The following is a 21,013-nucleotide window of genomic DNA, read 5'->3' on the forward strand; positions in this document are numbered from 1 at the left end:
TTTGACTGACAGATTTGGGTAGGGGGCCCTGCCTGGGGTGTGAGGGGAGGGGCAGTACCTCTGGTGGGGGGGGCACTTACCTCTGGTGGGGGGGGGGAAGCAGCCACAATCCCAGGAAACGGCTTCCAATGGCCGACTAAACCCAGGAAGGGGAACCTATGGGTCGCAGGCCTTCTCAGTGGTGGCACCCTCCCATCGGATGTCAAGGAAATAAGCAACTATCTGACTTTTAGAAGACATCTCAAAGCAGCCCTGTTTAGGGAAGTTTTCAACGTTTGATGTTTTATTGCGTTTTTAATATTCTATTGGGATCCGCCCAGAGCGGCTGGGGAAATCCAGCCAGATGGGCGGGGTATAAATAACAAATTATTATTATTATTATTATTATTATTATTATTATTATTATTATTATTATTCCAAGAGGGTTTGTGCACAATGGGCGACAATGCTTAGCCCTTGGGGGGCTCTTCCAAAAGTTTGTGGTTTTGCTGCTCAGCTTCCCAGCGATTGTTATCAGAGTTAGGCCCGTTGTGATGTAAGGGCCGTATGGAATTGCGGACACCCCTGCCAGGTTTCTGTCTACGACCTGCAACATGGGGAATGTCCGTGCTTGTGTTTTCAGGGGTGACTGTGCCCCTGAAGGGCCAGGTGCGCAGCCTGGGAGTCATTTTGGACTCACTGCTGTCCATGGAGGCGCAGGTCAGTTCTGTGTCCAGGGCAGCTCCGTCTGGTACACAGGATGAGACCCTCCCTGCCCGCGGACTGTCTGGCCAGAGTTGTGCATGCTCTAGTTATCTCCCGCTTGGACTACTGCAATGCGCTCTATGTGGGGCTACCTTTGAAGGTGACCCGGAAACTGCAAATAATCCAGAATGCGACAGCTAGACTGGGGACTGGGAGCGGCCTCCGGGACCACATAACACCGGTCCTGAGAGATCTGCATTGGCTCCCAGTACATTTCTGAGCACAATTCAAAGGGTTGGTGCTGACCTTGAAAGCCCTAAATGGCCCAGTAGACCTGAAGGAGCATCTCCACCCCCATCATTCTGCCCGGACACTGAGGTCCAGCTCCGAGGGCCTTCTGGCGGTTCCCTCACTACGAGAAGCCAAGTTACAGGGAACCAGGCAGAGGGCCTTCTCGGTGGTGGCGCCCGCCCTGTGGAATGCCCTCCCTTCAGATTTGAAGGAAATAAGCAGCTATCCTATCTTTAAAAGACATCTGAAGGCAGCCCTGTTTAGGGAAGCTTTTAACATTTGATGCTGTATTGTTTTTAACACTCGATTGGGAGCCGCCCAGAATGGCTGGGGAAACTCAGCCAGATGGGCGGGGTATAAACAATAAATTATTATTATTATTATTATTCCCGGCGCACGATAGCAAAGCCGCCTCACTCGTCCCTTTCTGCCCCTCTGCAGTTGACGGAGGAGCTGAAGATGTCTACGTCCATCGCTTCCTACGACCAGCTGGTCCGGCAGGTGGAGGCCTTGAAAACAGAGAACACCCATCTTCGGAGGGAGCTAGAGGACAACTCGAACCACCTGTCCAAGCTGGAAAATGAGACTTCAGATATGAAGGTGAGAAAGGGAGGCTTGTGTTCAGTGTATTAGCAACAGCCCTCAGCCTCGGATCAATGAGGGCTAGAATCATGCTTTATTTAAAGGAGAGGAGAGGAGCTCGCGGGTAGGACATCTCCCTGGCATGCAAAAGGTCCAATCCAGGTTCAGTCCTGAGATGGATGGACAGATTCCTGTTCTTTCTTTCTTTTTTCAACTTAATTTTTTATTAGTTTTCATCAAACATACATTCCAATACATTCATTGTGTTAATACGTCTCATACATAACATTAGCTCTATTGAGCTTTGGAGTTCCTTCGGTAAGTATCATATATTTTCATTATGTCACGTATTTTATGTTGTTGTTGTTGTTTAGTCGTTTAGTCGTGACCGACTCTTCGTGACCCCCTGGACCAGAGCACGCCAGGCACTCCTGTCTTCCACTGCCTCCCGCAGTTTGGTCAAACTCATGCTGGTAACCTCGAAAACACTATCCAACCATCTCGTCCTCTGTCGCCCCCTTCTCCTTGTTCCCTCCATCTTTCCCAGCATCAGTGTCTTCTCCAGGGAGTCTTCTCTTCTCATGAGGTGGCCAAAGTACTGGAGCCTCAGCTTCAGGATCTGTCCTTCCAGTGAGCACTCAGGGCTGATTTCCTTAAGAATGGAGAGGTTTGATCTTCTTGCAGTCCATGGGACTCTCAAGAGTCTCCTCCAGCACCAGAATTCAAAAGCATCAATTCTTCGGCGATCAGCCTTCTTTATGGTCCAGCTCTCACTTCCATACATCACTACTGGGGAAACCATGGCTTTAACTATACGGACCTTTGTTGTCAAGGTGACGTCTCTACTTCTCAAGATGCTATCTAGGCCTGTCATTGCCCTTCTCCCAAGAAGCAGGCGTCTTTTAATTTCGTGGCTGTTGTCACCATCTGCAGTGATCATGGAGCCCAAGAAAGTAAAATCTCTCACTGCCTCCATTTCTTCCCCTTCTATTTGCCAGGAGGTGATGGGACCAGTGGCCATGATCTTCATTTTTTTGATGTTGAGCTTCAGACCATATTTTGCGCTCTCCTCTTTCACCCTCATTAAAAGGTTCTTTAATTCCTCCTCACTTTCTGCCATCAAGGTTGTGTCATCTGCATATCTGAGGTTGTTGATATTTCTTCTGGCGATCTTAATTCCGGCTTGGGATTCATCCAGCCCAGCCTTTCGCATGATGTATTCTGCATATAAATTAAATAAGCAGGGAGATAAAATACAGCCTTGTCGTACTCCTTTCCCAATTTTGAACCAATCAGTTGTTCCATATCCAGTTCTAACTGTAGCTTCTTGTCCCACATAGAGATTTCTCAGGAGACAGATGAGGTGATCAGGCACTCCCATTTCTTTAAGAACTTGCCATAGTTTGCTGTGGTCGACACAGTCAAAGGCTTTTGCATTGTCAATGAAGCAGAAGTAGATGTCTTTCTGGAACTCTCTACCTTTCTCCATAATCCAGCGCATGTTTGCAATTTGGTCTCTGGTTCCTCTGCCTCTTCTAAATCCACGTATTTTATACATTTATCTATTTGATCATAAGCTGTTGAAGTTAATCAAATCCTGCCAGTGTCTTTAAAGATTCACAGTTGTCTCTTATATAATCCAAGTATTCACTCCAATTCTCATAAAACTTTTGTTCATCCTGATCTTTTATTCTCCCCGATATTCTAGCCAGTTCCACATAATTAATCATTTTGACCTGCCATTCAGTAATAGTTGCTATTACTTCTGTTTTCCAATTCTGGGGTTAACATAGTCCTTGCTGCTGTTGTGGCATACAGGAATAGGTTTTTATCTTTCTTTTTGACATCTTTTCCAACTAGTCCCAGTAGAAAGGCTTCGGGGTTTTTTTTTTAAAGTATACTTAAAAATTTTTTTAAGCTCGTTGTAAATTAATTCCCAGAAGCCTTTCACTTTACTGCAATTCCACCACATATGGAAAAGATCTCCTTCTACCTCAGATGGAGAGATTTCTGTTCAATTCAGATCCTATTCCTATTTAACTCAGAACAATGAGGACCAGAATCTTGCTTTATTGTAAGGAAAGGAGCAGATCCCGCTGAGAAAGATGGACACCTGGGAATTTCCGCCTGAATCAGCCCCAACAAAAAGGACTCTGGTTTCTTTTGGGAAACATTTTTTTCAATTCATTGTGAATTATTTCCCAATGCTCTTTTACCCGGTCCACCGCATGTGAAAGAACGTTCGCTCCACCTCTTTGCAATTCAATCCATTTTCTGTCTCTCCCATTTTTTGTCCATTCCAGGAAGTCTTGAAGCACCTCCAGGGAAAACTGGAACAGGAGGCCAAGATGATGGTTTCGTCGGGTCAGATGGAAGTCCTAGACCAACTGAAAGGTCAGTGGAAGTTACAATCCGAGAGGAGATCTTTGTTCATTTTGGGGTGGCTGTCGCTCCCAAGCAGGATCCCTAAAACAACGATTAGCCCAGGCGGTGGGTTCCCTCCACAGCTCGCCTCTCCATTTAATAATAATAATAATGGATTTATGCCTTGGGACGCGGGTGGCGCTGTGGTCTAAACCACAGAGCCTAGGGCTTGCCGATCAGAAGATTGGCAGTTTGAATCCCCGCCACGGGGTGAGCTCCCGTTGCTCGGTCCCTGCTCCTGCCCACCTAGCAGTTCAAAAGCACACCAGTGCAAGTAGATAAATAGGTACCGCTCCGGCGGGAAGGTAAACGGTGTTTCCGTGCTGCTCTGGTTCGCCAGAAGCAGCTTAGTCCTGCTGGCCACATGACCCGGAAGCTGCACGCCGGCTCCCTCGGCCAGTAAAGCGAGATGAGCGCCGCAACCTCAGAGTCGGCCACGACTGGACCTAATGGTCAGGGGTACGTTTCCCTTTAAATCAGGCTTCTAGTCTTCAAGGCTGCAGAGGCAGCTTTGTAAAGTGTGTGTTGGCTTGTGTGTTGGCCTTTGTAAGGAAAAAGGTCAGGCTTAGCATTCAATAGAAATGGATAAATAGTGACTGTCACCCCCCTCTTCTGCACTGAGCCTCTTGGACTTGCCGATCGGAAGGTCGGCGGTTCGAATTCCCGCGATGGGGTGAGCTCCCATTGCTCTGTCCCAGCTCCTGTCAACCTAGCAGTTTGAAAGCACACCAGCGCAAGTAGATAAATAGGTACCGCTGCGGCAGGAAGGTAAACGGCGTTTCCATGCACTCTGGTTTCTGTCATGCGCCAGAAGCGGTTTAGTCCTGCTGGCCACATGACCTGGAAAGCTGTCTGCGGACAAACGCCGGCTCCCTTGGCCTGAAAGCAAGATGAGCGCCGCAACCCCATAGCTGCCTTTGATCGGACTTAACCATCCAGGGGTCCTTCACCTTTATCCTTTGCTCCAGCCCTGCAGATGGACATCAGCAGCTTGTACAACCTCAAATTCCATCCCCCGGCTCTTCTCCCTGAACCCATAAGCCAGGATCACAGCCCCGAAGGCAGTCCTGCTCACCCAGGCTCCCTACAGAGAAAGGACAGCATGTTGGACCTCAGCCGGGCCACGATCCGACTACTGGAGGAGCTCGACAGAGAGAGGTGAGGGCGGCGATGAGGTCACCATTGGAGTCAGCAAGCCAAAGTGCCCCTGTCTCAGTTAATTTCTCTTTTTTTCCCCATCCACTAATGCGATCTGAACCAGCCTCCCCTTTTGAGATCATAGCCTTGCCATTGAGCGCGGGGGGGGGGGGTGTTTATATTTTTTGATTATGTATTTTGTGGTTTTAGGGATGCGGGTGGCGCTGTGGGTTAAGCCACAGAGCCTAGGACTTGCCGATCAGAAGGTCGGCGGTTCGAATCCCCGCAATGACGGGGTGAGCTCCCGTTGCTCGGTCCCTGCTCCTGCCAACCTAGCAGTTCGAAAGCACGTCAAAGTGCAAGTAGATAAATAGGTACCGCTTCGGCGGGAAGGTAAACAGCATTTCTGTGCGCTGCTCTGGTTCGTCAGAAGCGGCTTAGTCCTGCTGGCCACATGACCCGGAAGCTGTACGCCGGCTCCCTCGGCCAGTAAAGCAAGATGAGCGCCGCAACCCCAGAGTTGGTCACGACTGGACCTAGTGGTCAGGGGTCCCTTTACCTTTACCTTTACCTTTATCTTGATTTTTCATTCTGTGAACCACCCTGAGACACACACACAGAGAGAGGTATAGGGCAGTATATAAATTCAAGAAATAAATAAATGCAGTGGTACCTTCGTTCTCAAACTGAATCCATTCCAAAACCAAAGCGTTCCAAAACCAAGGTGCGCTTTCCCGTAGAAAGTAAGGCACAACGGATTAATCCGTTCCGGACTTTTAAAAACAACCCCTAAAACAGCAGTTTAACATGAATTTTACTATCTAACTAGATCCATAAAATGAAAGCAAGAATCAATATACTGCACCATAAAATAAATAAGACAGTATTGTAGATGATAAAAATTAAAATAACTTTTTTTACTTACCTGCACTGATGATAGTCTTTGTTTGGATGGGGGGCTTTTATCCATTTCTGCAGTCACACAATCCGTCAATCAGTAGCTGAACTGGGTTCCACACAGTCACAAAAGCAATTTAACCAAAAAAGCCTCAAAAACAAAAAGGCAAAATAAATAGCAAAAACAAAAGCGCCAAACTTAATCCGTTCCGGAAGTCCGTTTGACTTCCGAAATGTTCGGAAACCGAGGCGCAGCTTCTGATTGGTGCAGGCGCCCCGGAAACAATAGCCGACAGCCGCATCGGACGTTCGGCTTCCGAAAAAACGTTTGAAAACCGGAACGCTTAATTCCAGGTTTTCAGTGTTTGAGAACCATAGCTGTCAACCGTCCCTTATTTGGCGGGACAGTCCCTTATCCCAGCGCCGTGTGCCGCTGCTGTCCCTTATTGATGATGTCCCTTAAATTTCCCGGGTTTCAAAGGAAGCAGCTCCTCTCCCTCCCTCCCTGCCGGCCAGGGAGGAGGGAGGCTCCAGCTGTGTTGCTTGGCTGCGTTGCTCACCCAATAAGGAGTCTAAGAACGACTGGGGGGTGGAGCTTGCATGCCTTGTGCCGATCAAATCGGCCGCGTTGCCTGGGGACTCGCCTTTGCTCAGCGCTTCCCAGCGGAGAGGTGACGGTGGTTTCCCTTGCTGCATCCCCTTTGCCGGGTTGCTGCGCTGTGGGAACCACCGCTTGAGGCTTTGCTTGGCTGCTGGCTGGGCTTTCTGCCTTTGGCTCGGAGGGGCTCAGAAGTTGAACATATCTGTGCTAGGAAAATCCCTTATTTTGGCTGCTGAGCCCTTATTTTCTAGGCTGCTGGTCCCTTATTTTCAAATCTGTAAACTGACAGCTATGTTGGGAACCAAGGTCCCACTGTAAATAACAATGAGGACTTGTAGCTTGTTTTAATTGTAAGGTAGGGAGAACAGCTTGGTGGCTTGGCACCTCCTCTGCATGCAGAAGTCCCCAGCTTTGATCCCCCCAGATTCTCCTGCCCCCCAAAAAAGAATCAGGATCAGGTGATGGGAAAGACTAAATGAACCCAATGTAGATTCCCGTACCTAACTGAAAGTGTGCCATTATGACCTATGCCAGCTTTCGATTTAGCTAACTGCAGGGTAGAGATATCCACACCGTACATTTAAAGCTCCCCCCCCAAAAGAATGTTGGGAACCGTAGTTTTCCTGCACCCGGCGCTATAATTCCTGGCGCCCTTAACAAATCACAATTCCTAGGTTCTTTTTTTGGGGGGTGAGGAGCCTTCCTTTTCTGATTGATGCCCTCCCACTGTGCTTTACACACACCCCTTCGTCTCTCCTAGATGTTTTCTCCTGAGTGAGATTGAAAAAGAGGAGAAGGAGAAATTGTGGTACTATACTCAACTCCAAAGCCTCTCCAAAAGGCTGGATGAGCTCCCTCATGTGGAGACGGTAAGTTTCGGAAACCCATGGGCAAACTCTTGGCATACCATCTATATGAAGCCACTGGGAGAGATCATCAGGGGGTTTGGACTGGGTGTCCATCAATATGCAGATGATACCCAGCTCTACCTCTCTTTCAAATCAGAACCAGTGAAGGCGGTGAAGGTCCTGTGTAAGTGCCTGGAGGCGGTTGGAGGATGGATGGCGGCTAATGGATTGAGGTTGAATCCTGACAAGACAGAAGGACTGTTTTGGGGGGACAGGGGGCGGGCTGGTGTGGAGGACTCCCTGGTCCTGAATGGGGTAACTGTGCCCCTGAAGGACCAGGTGCGCAGCCTGGGAGTCATTTTGGACTCACAGCTGTCCATGGAGGCGCAGGTCAATTCTGTGTCCAGGGCAGCTGTCTACCAACTCCACCTGGTACGCAGGCTGAGACCCTACCTGCCCGCGGACTGTCTCGCCAGAGTGGTGCATGCTCTGGTTATCTCCCGCTTGGACTACTGCAATGCGCTCTACGTGGGGCTACCTTTGAAGGTGACTCGGAAACTACAACTAATCCAGAATGCGGCAGCCAGACTGGTGACTGGGGGCGGCCGCCGAGACCATATAACACCGGTCTTGAAAGACCTACATTGGCTCCCAGTACGTTTCCGAGCACAATTCAAAGTGCTGGTGTTGACCTTTAAAGCCCTAAACGGCCTCGGCCCAGTATACCTGAAGGAGCGTCTCCACCCCCATCGTTCTGCCCGGATGCTGAGGTCCAGCGCCGAGGGCCTTCTGGCGGTTCCCTCATTGCGAGAAGCAAAGCTACAGGGAACCAGGCAGAGGGCCTTCTCGGTAGTGGCGCCTGCCCTGTGGAACGCCCTCCCATCAGATGTCAAAGCGATAAATAACTACCTGACATTCAGAAGACATCTTAAGGCAGCCCTGTTCAGGGAAGTTTTTAATCTGTGATATTTTAGTGTATTTTTGGTTTCTATGGAAGCCGCCCAGAGTGGCTGGGGAAACCCAGCCAGATGGGCGGGGTACAAATAATAAATTATTATTATTATTATTATTATTATTATTATTATTATTATTATACCAGGGGTTTGCGGGACCAAGGTTAGTGCAAAGCTCTTCTCAAGTTTCTAGTCCCTGGTGTGTTGCGGGGAGAGAGGTTCTGCAGAAAGAGGAGCTGGAAATGAAAAAACATTGCACAAATACAAAGCTTTGGCCTAAATGGGCTTGTAATACTCTTTGTGTCCTAAATATGCCGGTTTGTGTCTAATTACCGTATTTTTCGCTCTATAAGACGCACCAGACCACAAGACGCACCTAGTTTTTGGAGGAGGCAAACAAGAAACAAAATATTCTGAATCTCAGAAGCCAGAACAGCAAGAGGGATTGCTGCGCAGTGAAAGCAGCAATCCCTCTTGCTGTTCTGGCTTCTGGGATAGCTGCGCAGCCTGCATTCGCTCCATAAGACGCACACACATTTCCCCTTACTTTTTAGGAGGGGAAAAGTGAGTCTTACAGAGCAAAAAATACGGTACTGTATTTTTCCATGTATAAGACTATATTTCCCCCCAATATTTTTTTTTAAGTTTAAAATTGAGGGTCGTCTTATATGTGGAACGTTGTAATTCATTAGTTCTTAATTTGGGGCTCGAAAAATAAGGGTTGTCTTCTGCTTGGGGGGATCTTATGTGGAAAAATATGGTAACATTTCTTAACATTTCCTGGGCTATTTTAGACCTGGGTGAATTCAATCAATCAATCAATCTGTTTATTTTGAGAGGGCTTGAAACAATCCTACAAAACCCCGAGTCTTTGATTCTGTTAAGACAAAAGTCCATTGCCTAACACTTTATTGCTTTAACACTGGTTGAGGCAATGTTTTAAGGTTGTTGCTTTTTAAAACGAATCTGGGAACTGTAGTTCCCCGACTCACTGAGCTACAATTCCCAGCACCCTTAAGAACCGATGGTGTCCAGGAATCTTTTTTGTGGGGGGGAAGCAATGATATAGAAGATTCTCTTGGCCAAATTCAGAGGGGGTTTTTTTAACCATCTCAGCCATTTTTTAAAAAAAATATTGGCAAAGAAATGGAAAGCAACAGATCCATCAAAATTGACGGGCACGATGCACTGAGGCCTAGCCATTTCCGTGGGGTCTACTCTGAGTAAAACTCCATTGGCGGCAACTCCAAATGAGCAGCCTCGGCGAAACCTGATAGGGGTGGAAAATCGGAATATTCTTCGATTGTGGGTGTTTTGCAAGCAAATGCAAATGTCAGGGATTCACCTCTCTAAAAATTATGGAATTGTTCAGGGAGAGGGACAGTGCACAGATGGAGTTTGTGTTTTTTAGTAATAATTTTTATTAAGTTTTCCATTTAACAATCCAATCATATCACATTAACTATTCCAAATTATACCAATACATATTATGTAGTCCGAATATTTTGCCAAATTTTAAATTTTGTTGGGGGTTCCCATGTTCCGAGCTCAGTAAGGGTCCAATCATCTCATATTTCTGCTGCTTTTGATGTTCACAAATCCCATCTTCCAGTCTTCTTCTTGTTATGGTTTTTCTTCTTAATAGCCTCTGAGTTGTTCCGCAGGCGAGTTAAACCAAACATTGTTATGTTTACTTCCAGTAGCACCTTAAAGACCAACTAAGTTAGTTCTTGGTATGAGCTTTCGTGTGCATGCACACTTCTTCAGATACACTGAAACAGAAGTTGCCAGATCCTTCTATATAGTGAGAAGGTGGGGAGGGGTATTCCTCAGAAGGGTGGTGGGAATGGGTGATTGGCAGATAGCTGTGATGAGCCTGTTGACGACTGCAATAGGTCTTACAGGAAAAAGCAAGGGGTGAGAAGGTGAAAAATGTCCTTCAGCTCTCTATATTGGACAAACAGGCCAAACCTTACGCCAAAGAATAAACGGACATAAATCGGACATCAAGAATCACAAGACAGAGAAACCAGTAGGAGAACACTTCAATCTCCCAGGACTTTCTATACAAGATCTCAAAGTAGCTGTTTTACTACAAAGGAATTTCAGAAATAGACTGGAAAGAGAAGCTGCTGAATTGCAACTCATTACCAAACTTAAAACCATGGAGAGACCTGGTCTGAACAAAGACATTGGATTCTTATCTCATTATACACGACAAAGCCATTTTTCACCTTCTCACCCCTTGCTTTTTCCTGCAAGACCTATTGCAGTCGTTAAGAGTCGTCAACAGGCTCATCACAGCTATCTGCCAATCACCCATTCCCACCACCCTTCTGAGGAATACCCCTCCCCACCTTCTCACTATATAGAGGGATCTGGCAACTTCTGTTTCAGTGTATCTGAAGAAGTGTGCATGCACACGAAAGCTCATACCCAGAACTAACTTAGTTGGTCTTTAAGGTGCTACTGGAAGGAAAAAAATTTTTTGTTTTGACTATGGCAGACCAACACGGCTACCTATCTGTAATTGTTATGTTTCTGTGTGAACTTTGTAAGGCTCTCTGTAAATCCCCACACGCTGATCCAACAGTCCTGTTCGAGCGGCAGGCGCCATTTTAGTCTGTTCCGACGTAATAAAGTCTTAAGCGCCTGCTCATTAATTTTCCCAGACCAGTTGCGCCATAAATCAGTCTTTCCAGGGGAGGGTTTGCCAACTCAAACACACAGAAGTTTGCGTTTTTAACCTGGCCTCTTCCTGTGCCGCCAACCAGTTTTCGATGCAGATGGACCTGATCCGCCAGCAACTCGAATTCGAAGCCCAACACATCCGCACCCTCATGGAGGAGCGTTTTGGGACAACCGACGAAATGGTGCAAAGGGCCCAGGTGAGGATCATAAAAATCGTCGAATTATAGAATTGGAATGAATGAATGAATCTTTATTTGCGTCATCCATCGGCCATAGCTTTTGCTACAGTTTCATATAGGGAGGAAGGATTGCAAGAGCCTTTACATATTATTATTAATATTTTAATATTAAATGATATAATAATAATATAATACAATTATTGTTATGTTATTATCTTATTTTCTTCTTTTATCGTGAACGGAAGTTGTTAACATTGTTTTTTAATATTGCCACCCACCCTGGGATTGAAACGGCCGAGTGGGCAGATGTGGGTTGAAGCGAACTTGCCAGTAAATAATACAATGTTTTGCTCTTTTTTATTTTTTTAAAAACCGTTCAGATCCGGGCGTCTCGGCTGGAGCAGATCGACAAAGAGGTGATTGAAGCTCAAGAAAAAGTCCAGCAATCGGAGCCTCAGGTGAGGGGGCTTGGAGCAAATGGGGGGTGCGTAGATCTGTGTTGACCCCGATATCCTTTTCACATGTTCTGCTAGTAAGCCAGATGTCCTCCATTTTTCATGCAGCTGGTTCTTTCTGTTGTTGTTTAGTCGTTTAGTCATGTATGCCTCTTCGTGACCCCCTGGACCAGAGCACGCCAGGCCCTCCTGTCTTCCACTGCCTCCCTCAGTTTGGTCAAACTCATGCTGGTAGCTTTGAGAACACTGTCCCACCATCTCGTCCTCTGTCATCCCCTTCTCCTTGCGCCCTCCATCTTTCCCAACATCAGGGTCTTTTCCAGGGAGTCTTCTCTTCTCATGAGGTGGCCAAAGTATTGGAGCCTCAGCTTCAGGATCTGTCCTTCCAGGGAGCACTCAGGGCTGATTTCCTTCAGAATGGAGAGGTTTGATCTTCTTGCAGTCCATGGGACTCTCAAGAGTCTCCTCCAGCACCAGAATTCAAAAGGTTCTTTCTACCTGACATTTATCCCTGTCGAAATTCGGTTGGTTCGTTTTGGCCCAATTCTCCAACCCATTAAGGGCATCTCGAGTCCTGATTCTGTCTTCTGCGACATTAGCGCCACCCGCAATTTGGTGCCACCTGCAAATTGGACAAAGATCCCCTCAATTCCTTCATCCGAGTCATGACCCGGAAACTACAACTAATCCAGAATGCAGCTGTCTGGGACTGGGACTGGCCGCCAAGACCACATAACACCGGTCCTGAAAGATCTACGTTGGCTCCCAGTATTTTTCTGAGCAAAATTCAAAGTGTTGGTGTTGACCTTTAAAGCCCTAAATGGCCTAGTAGACCTGAAGGAGCGTCTCGACCCCCATCGTCCAGCCCGGACACCTGGGTCCATCTCCCAAGGACCTCTTGGCGGTTCCCTCCCTGCGAGAAGTGAAGCTACAGGGAGCCAGGCAGAGGGCCTTCTCGGTGGTGGCGCCCTCCCTGTGGAACGCCCTCCTACCAGATGTCAAGGAAATAAACAACTATCTGACTTTTAGAAGACATCTGAAGGCAGCCCTGTTTAGGGAAGTTTTTAATGTGTGACATTTTAATGTATTCTTAATCTTTGTTGAAAGCTGCCCAGAGTAGCTGGGGAAAGAATGGATGCTTTAGAATTATGGTGCTGGAGGAGACTCTTGAGAGTCCCATGGACTGCAAGAAGATCTAATTTCTCCATTCGGAAGGAAATCAGCCCTGAGTGCTCACTGGAAGGACAGTTCCTGAAGCTGAGGCTCCAAGACTTTGGCCACCTCAGGAGAAGAGAAGACTCCCTGGAAAAGACCCTGATGTTGGGAAGGATGGAGGGTGCAAGGAGAAGGGGACGGCAGAGGACGAGATGGTGGGACAGTGTTCTGGAAGCTACCAGCATGAGTTTGACCAAACTGTGGGAGGCAGTGGAAGACAGGAGGGCCTGGCGTGCTCTGGTCCAGGGGGTCACGAAGAGGCGGACACGACTAAACGACTAAACAACAACAACAACATCGTATCGACAGTGGAGGGTGGAAGATGGGTGTCCTGCGCCCCCCCCAAAAAAAATTCCTGGCTACACCCATGATCCCTGCACCTTCCAAGTTCAGGATCAGGATCAGACCCGCCCCAAAACTGGTCCGTCGCAGAAAGATGTGAGTCTCATCGCAACCCTTTCCCTCTTCCTACCCCTTGTCGTCCCAACTCCCCAGGCAGAGATTTTGAGCCAGTGATGCTAAGCCATCACAGCAGCCAGGCGGAGATATCCGTTCGCCGGAACGAACGCTGTGACAGCCTCAGCTTGTCCCGCAGAGAATGGCAGCAGACCTTCTGCTGCCTGTGAATTCGAATCCTCGTATCTGCACGACAGACAGATAAAAAAAATGAGCCTTTTCCTGTAGATTAGACAGTGCCGTATTTACCATATTTTTCGCTCTATAAGATGCACCAGACCACAAGACGCACCTAGTTTTTGGAGGAGGAAAACAAGAAAAAAAATATTCTGAATCTCAGAAGCCAGAACAGCAAGAGGGATCGCTGCGCAGTGAAAGCAGCAATCCCTCTTGCTGTTCTGGCTTCTGGGCTAGCTGCGCAGCCTGCATTTGCTCCACAAGATGCACACACATTTCCCCTTACTTTTTAGGAGGGAAAAAGTCAGTGTTATAGCGCAAAAAATATGGTACTTAACCCAAGGTACCACTGTACGTATAAGCTAAACAAGCTATAGCTTAGGGACCCACTCTTTTGGGGGCCCGCCAAAAAACTGAAGGGGGATGTGCACTTCCAAAAAAGAAGATAAAAAAACAAATAAAATAAAAGCCTATATATAGAAAGGAGCAAACCGGTGATATTTTAGGGAGCAGGCAAGCATTAAAGGAGCCTACACAACACAAAACGCCGTTGCTGGATGTAGGTTTTATCTTTATTGGAGAACTGGGCCAAAGCGAACCAAATGAGTTTTGACAGGGACAAATGTCAATTTATGGACTTAGGGAGAAAGAACCAGCTGCCTGAAAAATGGGGGACAGCTGGCCCACTAGCAGAAATGTACATCCAGGGTTTTTTTCCTTTAAATTTTTTTGGCGGCCCCCAAGAGAGTGAGGCCCTAAGCTATAGCTTGTTTAAAGGTAAAGGGACCCCTGACCATTAGGTCCAGTCGTGGCCGACTCTGGGATTGCTGCGCTCATCTCGCTTTACTGGCCGAGGGAGCCGGCGTACAGCTTCCGGGTCATGTGGCCAGCAGGACTAAACCGCTTCTGGCGAACCAGAGCAGCGCACGGAAACGCCGTTTACCTTCCTGCCGGAGTGGTACCTATTTATCTGCTTGCACTTTGATGTGCTTTCGAACTGTTAGGTTGGCAGGAGCAGGGACCGAGCAACGGGAGCTCACCCCATCATTGCGGGGATTCGAACCGCCGACCTTCTGATCGGCAAGTCCTAGGCTCTGTCGCTTAACCCACAGCACCACCCGCATCCCTATAGCTTGTTTGTTGTTTAGTTGTGTCCGCCTCTTCGTGACCCCCTGGACCAGAGCACGCCAGGCCCTCCTGTCTTCCACTGCCTCCCGCAGTTTGGTCAAACTCATGCTGGTCGCTTCGAGAACACTGTCCCACCATCTCGTCCTCTGTCGTCCCCTTCTCCTTGTGCCCTCCATCTTTCCCAACATCAGGATCTTTTCCAGGGAGTCTTCTCTTCTCCTGAGGTGGCCAAAGTCTTGGAGCCTCAGCTTCAGGATCTGTCCTCCCAGTGAGCACTCAGGGCTGATTTCCTTCAGAATGGAGAGGTTGGATCTTCTTGCAGTCCATGGGACTCTCAAGAGTCTCCTCCAGCACCAGAATTCAAAAGCATCCATTCTTCGGCCATCAGCCTTCTTTGTGGTCCAGCTCTCTAGCTTCTTTAGCTTATAGTAAATCTGGCACTGGAGGGGTGTTTAAAAGAGGAGCTTTTTTCGTTTTTTTCAACCTTCTTTTTCCTGTCCTTGTGAGCATCTCTCAAAGGGCAAACGCCAGGGCCGTGATTTGGTCCTGTGCCTGGGACAGAATAAGGATGGATTTCTGCATCGTTCTAGGGACCAAACCGCCTGTTCTTCTCCTTCCCCCGTTCTCTTTCCCCGATGAGGAAGAAAAGAAAGCCTGTTTTTTTTTGTTCAAGCGTCCCTGTGGAAAAGGGAGGCAGTTGCCATGGCGACGAGAAGTAGGTCAGCAAAGCGGGGGGGGGCAAGCTGGCCTGATGGCCGCAACCAGATTTGGCACAGCTGCCAACTTCTGTGTGTAAATGGGAGAAAGGTTTGGCTGGCGATAGCTGCCTTCTCCCAACAACCCGGTGCCACCAAAATTTGCTGGGATGCAAGCCAGGTCTGTGTGGCTTTCTGCATCCTAACCTTACCCCAAAATTTATTGGTGTGTGCTTTCCTTTTGGCAAATCCGAGCAAAGAGAAAAATGAAATAAATTCAGGATTAAGGAGGTGGAGGGTCCGTGGCCCTTTCTCCAGGCACAAGCAAGATCCTAGTCCTTATTGTTCTCAGCTTAAAAAGGGAATTGTGGATTGTGGAGGGGTCATCCCCTAATAATAATAATAATAATTATTATTATTATTATTATTATTTATTTCTCTCCCAGGACGCGGGTGGCGCTGTGGGTTAAACCCCACAGCCTAGGACTTGCCGATCAGAAGGTCGGCGGTTCGAATCCCCGCAATGACGGGGTGAGCTCCTGTTGCTCGGTCCCTGCTCCTGCCCACCCAGCAGTTCAAAAGCACGTCAAAGTGCAAGTAGATAAATAGTTCCCACTCCGGCGAGAAGGTAAACGGCGTTTCCATGCGCTGCTCTGGTTCACCAGAAGTGGCTTAGTCCTGCTGGCCACGTGACCTGGAAGCTGTATGCCGGCTCCCTCGGCCAGTAAAGCGAGATGAGAGCCGCAACCCCAGAGTCGGCCACGACTGGACCTAATGGTCAGGGGTCCCTTTACCTTTACTATTTCTATCTCACCCATCTGGCTGGGTTTCCCCAGCCACTCTGGGCAGCTCCCAACAGAACATTAAAAACAGAATAAAACTTCAAACATTTAAAACTTCCCTAAGCAGGACTGCCTTCAGATGTCTTCTACAAGTCAGAGAGATGTTTATTTCCTTGACATCTAAAGGGAGGGTGCCACCACCGAGAAGGCCCTCTGCCTGGTTCCCTGCAACCTCGCTTCTCGCTGGGAGGGAACTGCCAGAAGGCCTTCGGAGCTGGACCTCAGTGTCTGGGCAGAACGATGGAGGTGGAGACGCTCCTTCAGGTATACTGGACCGAGGCCGTTTAGGGCTTTCAAGGTCAGCACCAACACTTTGAATTGTGCTGGGAAACGTCCTGGGAGCCAATGCAGATCTCTCAGGACCGGTGTTATATGGTCTCAGTGGCCGCTCCCAGTCACCAGTCTAGCTGCCACATTCTGGATTAATTGCAGTTTCTGCGTCACCAGTTGCCTGTGAAAATGTGCCCTTTTTTATTGACATATCACTGTTTTTTTCCTTAGCATACACCTAAACATTTTGTGAATCTAACAGGAGAAGAAACGAAAGAGATTCAAAATTTTTTGTTTCTTCTCTGGCACAGAGAATTGTCGGTTGTGTTGCTACCCCCGATTATGGCCTTTCGTCCATTCACTGTATTTATTTTCCCCCAATTTGAACTATAAAATGGTGAGTTTCTTGAGTCAAAATGAGAGTACCCCTAAACATTTTTTGGGAGGGAAAGCACTGGATATATTTATTTACAGTACTGCATTTCTATGCCATAATGAGGCATACATGTTATTCTTCTAGGCTGGCTCCAGGTTGATTTATTATTATTAACCTGTATAAAGGTAAAGGTAAAGGGACCCCTGACCATTAGGTCCAGTCGTGTCCGACTCTGGGGTTGCGGCGCTCATCTCGCTTTACTGGCCAAGGGAGCCGGCGTACAGCTTCCGGGTCATGTGGCCAGCAGGACTCAGCCGCTTCTGGCGAACCAGAGCAGCGCATGAAAACGCTGTTTACCTTCCCGCTGGAGCGGTACCTATTTATCTACTTGCACTTTGAGGTGCTTTCGAACTGCTAGGTGGACAGGAGCAGGGACCGAGCAACGGGAGCTCACCCTGTCATTGCGGGGATTCGAACCGCCGACCTTCCGATCGGCAAGTCCTAGGCTCTGTGGTTTCGACCAGAGCACCACCCACATCCCATTAACCTGCATACAAATGTAAAATAATAATAATAATAATAATAATAATAATAATAATAATAATAATAATAATAATTGTATACAGCCCTTCATCCATAGATCTCACGGCCGTCCACAACATAAAATTGCAACATAACTGATGGATCAATCAATTATATTTATTATTATTGATAGTCTTTTTAAAATTTATATCCCGTCTTCCGGGGAGCTCAAGGTGGCGTATGTGGATCGCCTCCTCTCTGTTTTGTTTTGGCTGCTCACGACAACCCTGTGAGGTAGGTCAGGCTGCTCCAAAAACCACCCAGGTTGCTGAAGTGGGAATTCAAACCCTGGTCTCCTGGAGTCCCAGTCCCTCTGGGAATTTCTCTGCCAGCATGGTTAATAATAATAATAATAATATATTATTTATACCCCGCCCATCTGGCTGGGCTTCCCCAGCCACTCTGGGCAGCTTCCAAAAAAATATTAAAATACTATAATAAATCAAACATTAAGAGCTTCCCTAAAGAGGGCTGCCTTCAGATGTCTTCTGAAAGTCTGGTAGTTGTTCTCTTTGACATCTGGTGGGAGGGCATTCCCACAGGACGGGTGCCGCCACCGAGAAGGCCCTCTGCCTGGTTCCCTGTAACGTGGCTTCTCACAGTGAGGGAACTGCCAGAAGGCCCTCGGTGCTGGATCTCAGTGTCCGGGCTGGACAATGGGGGTGGAGATGCTCCTTCAGGTATACAGGGCCAGGGCCATTTAGGTCTTTAAAGGTCAGCACCAACCCTTTGAAGTGTGCCCGGAAATGTCCTGGGAGCCAATGGAAGTCTTTCAAGTGTTATATGGTCCCGGTGGCCGCTCCCAGTCACCAGTCTAGCTGCTGCATTCTGGATTAGTTGTAGTTTCCGGGTCACCTTCAAAGGTAGCCCCACATAGAGCGCATTGCAGTAGTCCAAGCGGGAAATAACCAGAGCATGCACCACTCTGGCCAGACAGTCTGCGGACAGATAGGGTCTCATCCTGCGTACCAGACGGAGCTGCCCTGGACACACAATTAACCTGTGCCTCCATGGACAGCTGTGAGTCCAAAATGACTCCCAGGCTGCGCACCTGGTCCTTCAGGGGCACAGTTAACCCATTCAGGACCAGGGAGTCCTCCACACCCATCCCCCCAAAACAGGACTTCTGTCTTGTCAGGATTCAACCTTAATCTGTTATCCGCCATCCATCCTCCAACTGCCTCCAGGCACTCACACAGGACCTTCACCGCCTTCACTGGTTCTGATTTGAAAGAGAGGTAGAGCTGGGTATCATCTGCATATTGATGGACACCCAGCCCAAACCTCCTGATGATCTCTCCCAGCAGCTGCATGTAGATCTTGAAAAGCATGGGGGAGAGGACAGAACCCTGAGGCACCCCACAAGTGAGAGCCCAGGGGTCTGAACACTCATCCTGGCAGATTTGGTTTAAGAAAAGAGAACTATTATTTTAAAGATTTTTCTTTTTCCCCAGCTCTGCGGGAAACTCTCCGGCCTGGAAGAGGATGGGAGCCTTGAGATTCCAGCACACCCTGAAGATGGGAATCAGGAGGGCAACAAGGTAAGTTGGTTTTCCAGTGGTGCCTTGGTTCTCAAACGCATAGCTGTCAACTTACAGATTTGAAAATAAGGGACCAGCAGCCCCGAAAATAAGGGATCAGCAGCCAAAATAAGGGATTTTCGGAGCACAGGTATGTTCGACTTCTGAGCCCCTCCGAGCCAAAGGCAGGAAGCCCAGCCAGCAGCCAAACGAAGCCTCAAGTGGTGGTTCCCACAGCGCAGCAACCCGGCAAAGGGGATGCAGCAAGGAAAACCACTGTCACCTCTCCGCTGGGAAGCGCTGAGCAAAGGCGAGTCCCCAGGCAATGCGGCCGATTTGATTGGCACAAGGCACGCAAGCTCCACCCCCCAGTCGTTCTCAGACTCCTTATTGGGTGAGCAATGCAGCCAAGCAACCCAGTTGGAGCCTCCCTCCTCCCTGGCCGGCAGGGAGGGAGGGAGAGGAGCTGCTTCCTTTGAAACCCGGGGAATTTAAGGGACATCATCAATAAGGGACAGCAGCGGGACACGGCAGTGGGATAAGGGACTTTCCCGCCAAATAAGGGACGGTTGACAGCTATGCTCAAACGCCTTGGTTCTCCAACAACTTGGAACCCAAACACTGCAAACCCAGAAGTAAGCTCTATTACAGCTTCATCACTTATTTTTGTTTCCTTATCTCTGTACTGTGTCCTAACATACATCATTTTCTTTATATATTTCCTCCAATTTTTTCCTTTCCCACTTTGTGAAAATTTAATCTGGGCACATCCAAGTACAGTGGTAACTTGGTTCTCAAACTTAATCCATCCCGGAAGTCCGTTCCAAAACCGAGGCGCTCTGCTTTCCCGTAGAAAGTCATGCAAAATGGATTAATCCGTTCCAGACTTTTAAAAACAACCCATAAAACAGAAATTCAACATGAATTTTACTCTCTAACGAGACCGTTGATCCGTGGAATGAAAGCAGTAACTAATGGGCTGTACTATAAAATAAATAAGATAGTATTGTAGATGATGAAAATTAAAATTATTATTTTTTCTTACTTGCTCTGATGATAGTCATTGTTTGGATGGGGGGCTTTTATCCATTTCCACAGTCACACAACCAGACAATCAAACAGCTGAACTGGGTTCCACACAAAAACAAACAGACCAAAAAAGCCTCAAAAACGCAAAATAAAGAGCAAAACCAAAAACGCCAAATACAGTGGTACCTTGGTTCTCGAACTTAATCCGTTCTGGAAGTCCGTTTGACTTTGAAATGTTCAAAAACCAGAACACTTATTTCTGGGTTTTCGGTGTTTGGGAACCAAGGCGTTTGAGAACCAAGGCACCACTGTATTACTTTGGGAACCATATTCGCACAGATAATTTTTAAAACAATCCCATTTGCTTTAAAACATTTGCTTCTTTAAAAAAATTAAATTGTTTTTTCCAAAAAAAAATTAAAACAAACAAACATAAATCTCAACCGTATTTAAACCAAACTTTGTATCATTGTTAAGTGACTTCCTCGTATCCCCCTGGTTGAATTTCAGTGTATAACATTTCAACGGATTTCCAAAACCTAAATTCTTAAAAAATTAACTTAACCACTTAACATATTTCTTTCTTTCCAATTCAGCATTAAACATAATAATTCATCACATTACATACCGTATTTTTCGCTCTATAAGAAGCACCAGATCACAAGACACACCTAGTTCTTGGAGGAGGAAAACAAGAAAAAAAATATTCTGAATCTCAGAAGCCAGAACAGCAAGAGGGATCGCTGCGCAGTGAAAGCAGCAATCCCTCTTGCTGTTCTGGCTTCTGGGATAGCTGCGCAGCCTGCATTCGCTCCATAAGACGCACACACATTTCCCCTTACTTTTTAGGAGGGGAAAAGTGAGTCTTATAGAGCAAAAAATATGGTATCTAAATCCTAAGCCCATCTGGTATTTGCAAGCTGTTCCCATTAATTTAACTTAACATATTGAACCAAATAGTCTTTAAACATTTTTTTCGAT

At 47.4% G+C, this 21,013-nt stretch overlaps 1 protein-coding gene across 3 annotated transcripts in view; it reads left to right on the forward strand.

Moving 5' to 3' along the window:
• Nucleotides 1-21,013, forward strand: part of APC2 (APC regulator of WNT signaling pathway 2) — a 59,872-nt gene that overhangs the window by 20,768 nt on the left and 18,091 nt on the right. For all 3 annotated transcript variants that reach the window (XM_053372688.1, XM_053372690.1, XM_053372689.1), the window contains exons 2-8: nucleotides 1,417-1,575; nucleotides 3,861-3,951; nucleotides 4,950-5,139; nucleotides 7,377-7,485; nucleotides 11,192-11,305; nucleotides 11,668-11,745; nucleotides 18,938-19,024. In XM_053372688.1, coding sequence (XP_053228663.1) covers nucleotides 1,417-1,575; nucleotides 3,861-3,951; nucleotides 4,950-5,139; nucleotides 7,377-7,485; nucleotides 11,192-11,305; nucleotides 11,668-11,745; nucleotides 18,938-19,024 — 828 coding nt within the window. The remainder of the gene's footprint in view (nucleotides 1-1,416; nucleotides 1,576-3,860; nucleotides 3,952-4,949; nucleotides 5,140-7,376; nucleotides 7,486-11,191; nucleotides 11,306-11,667; nucleotides 11,746-18,937; nucleotides 19,025-21,013) is intronic.

This window comes from Podarcis raffonei, chromosome 18, assembly GCF_027172205.1.
Source record: "Podarcis raffonei isolate rPodRaf1 chromosome 18, rPodRaf1.pri, whole genome shotgun sequence".
In the NCBI taxonomy this organism is placed as follows: domain Eukaryota; kingdom Metazoa; phylum Chordata; class Lepidosauria; order Squamata; family Lacertidae; genus Podarcis; species Podarcis raffonei.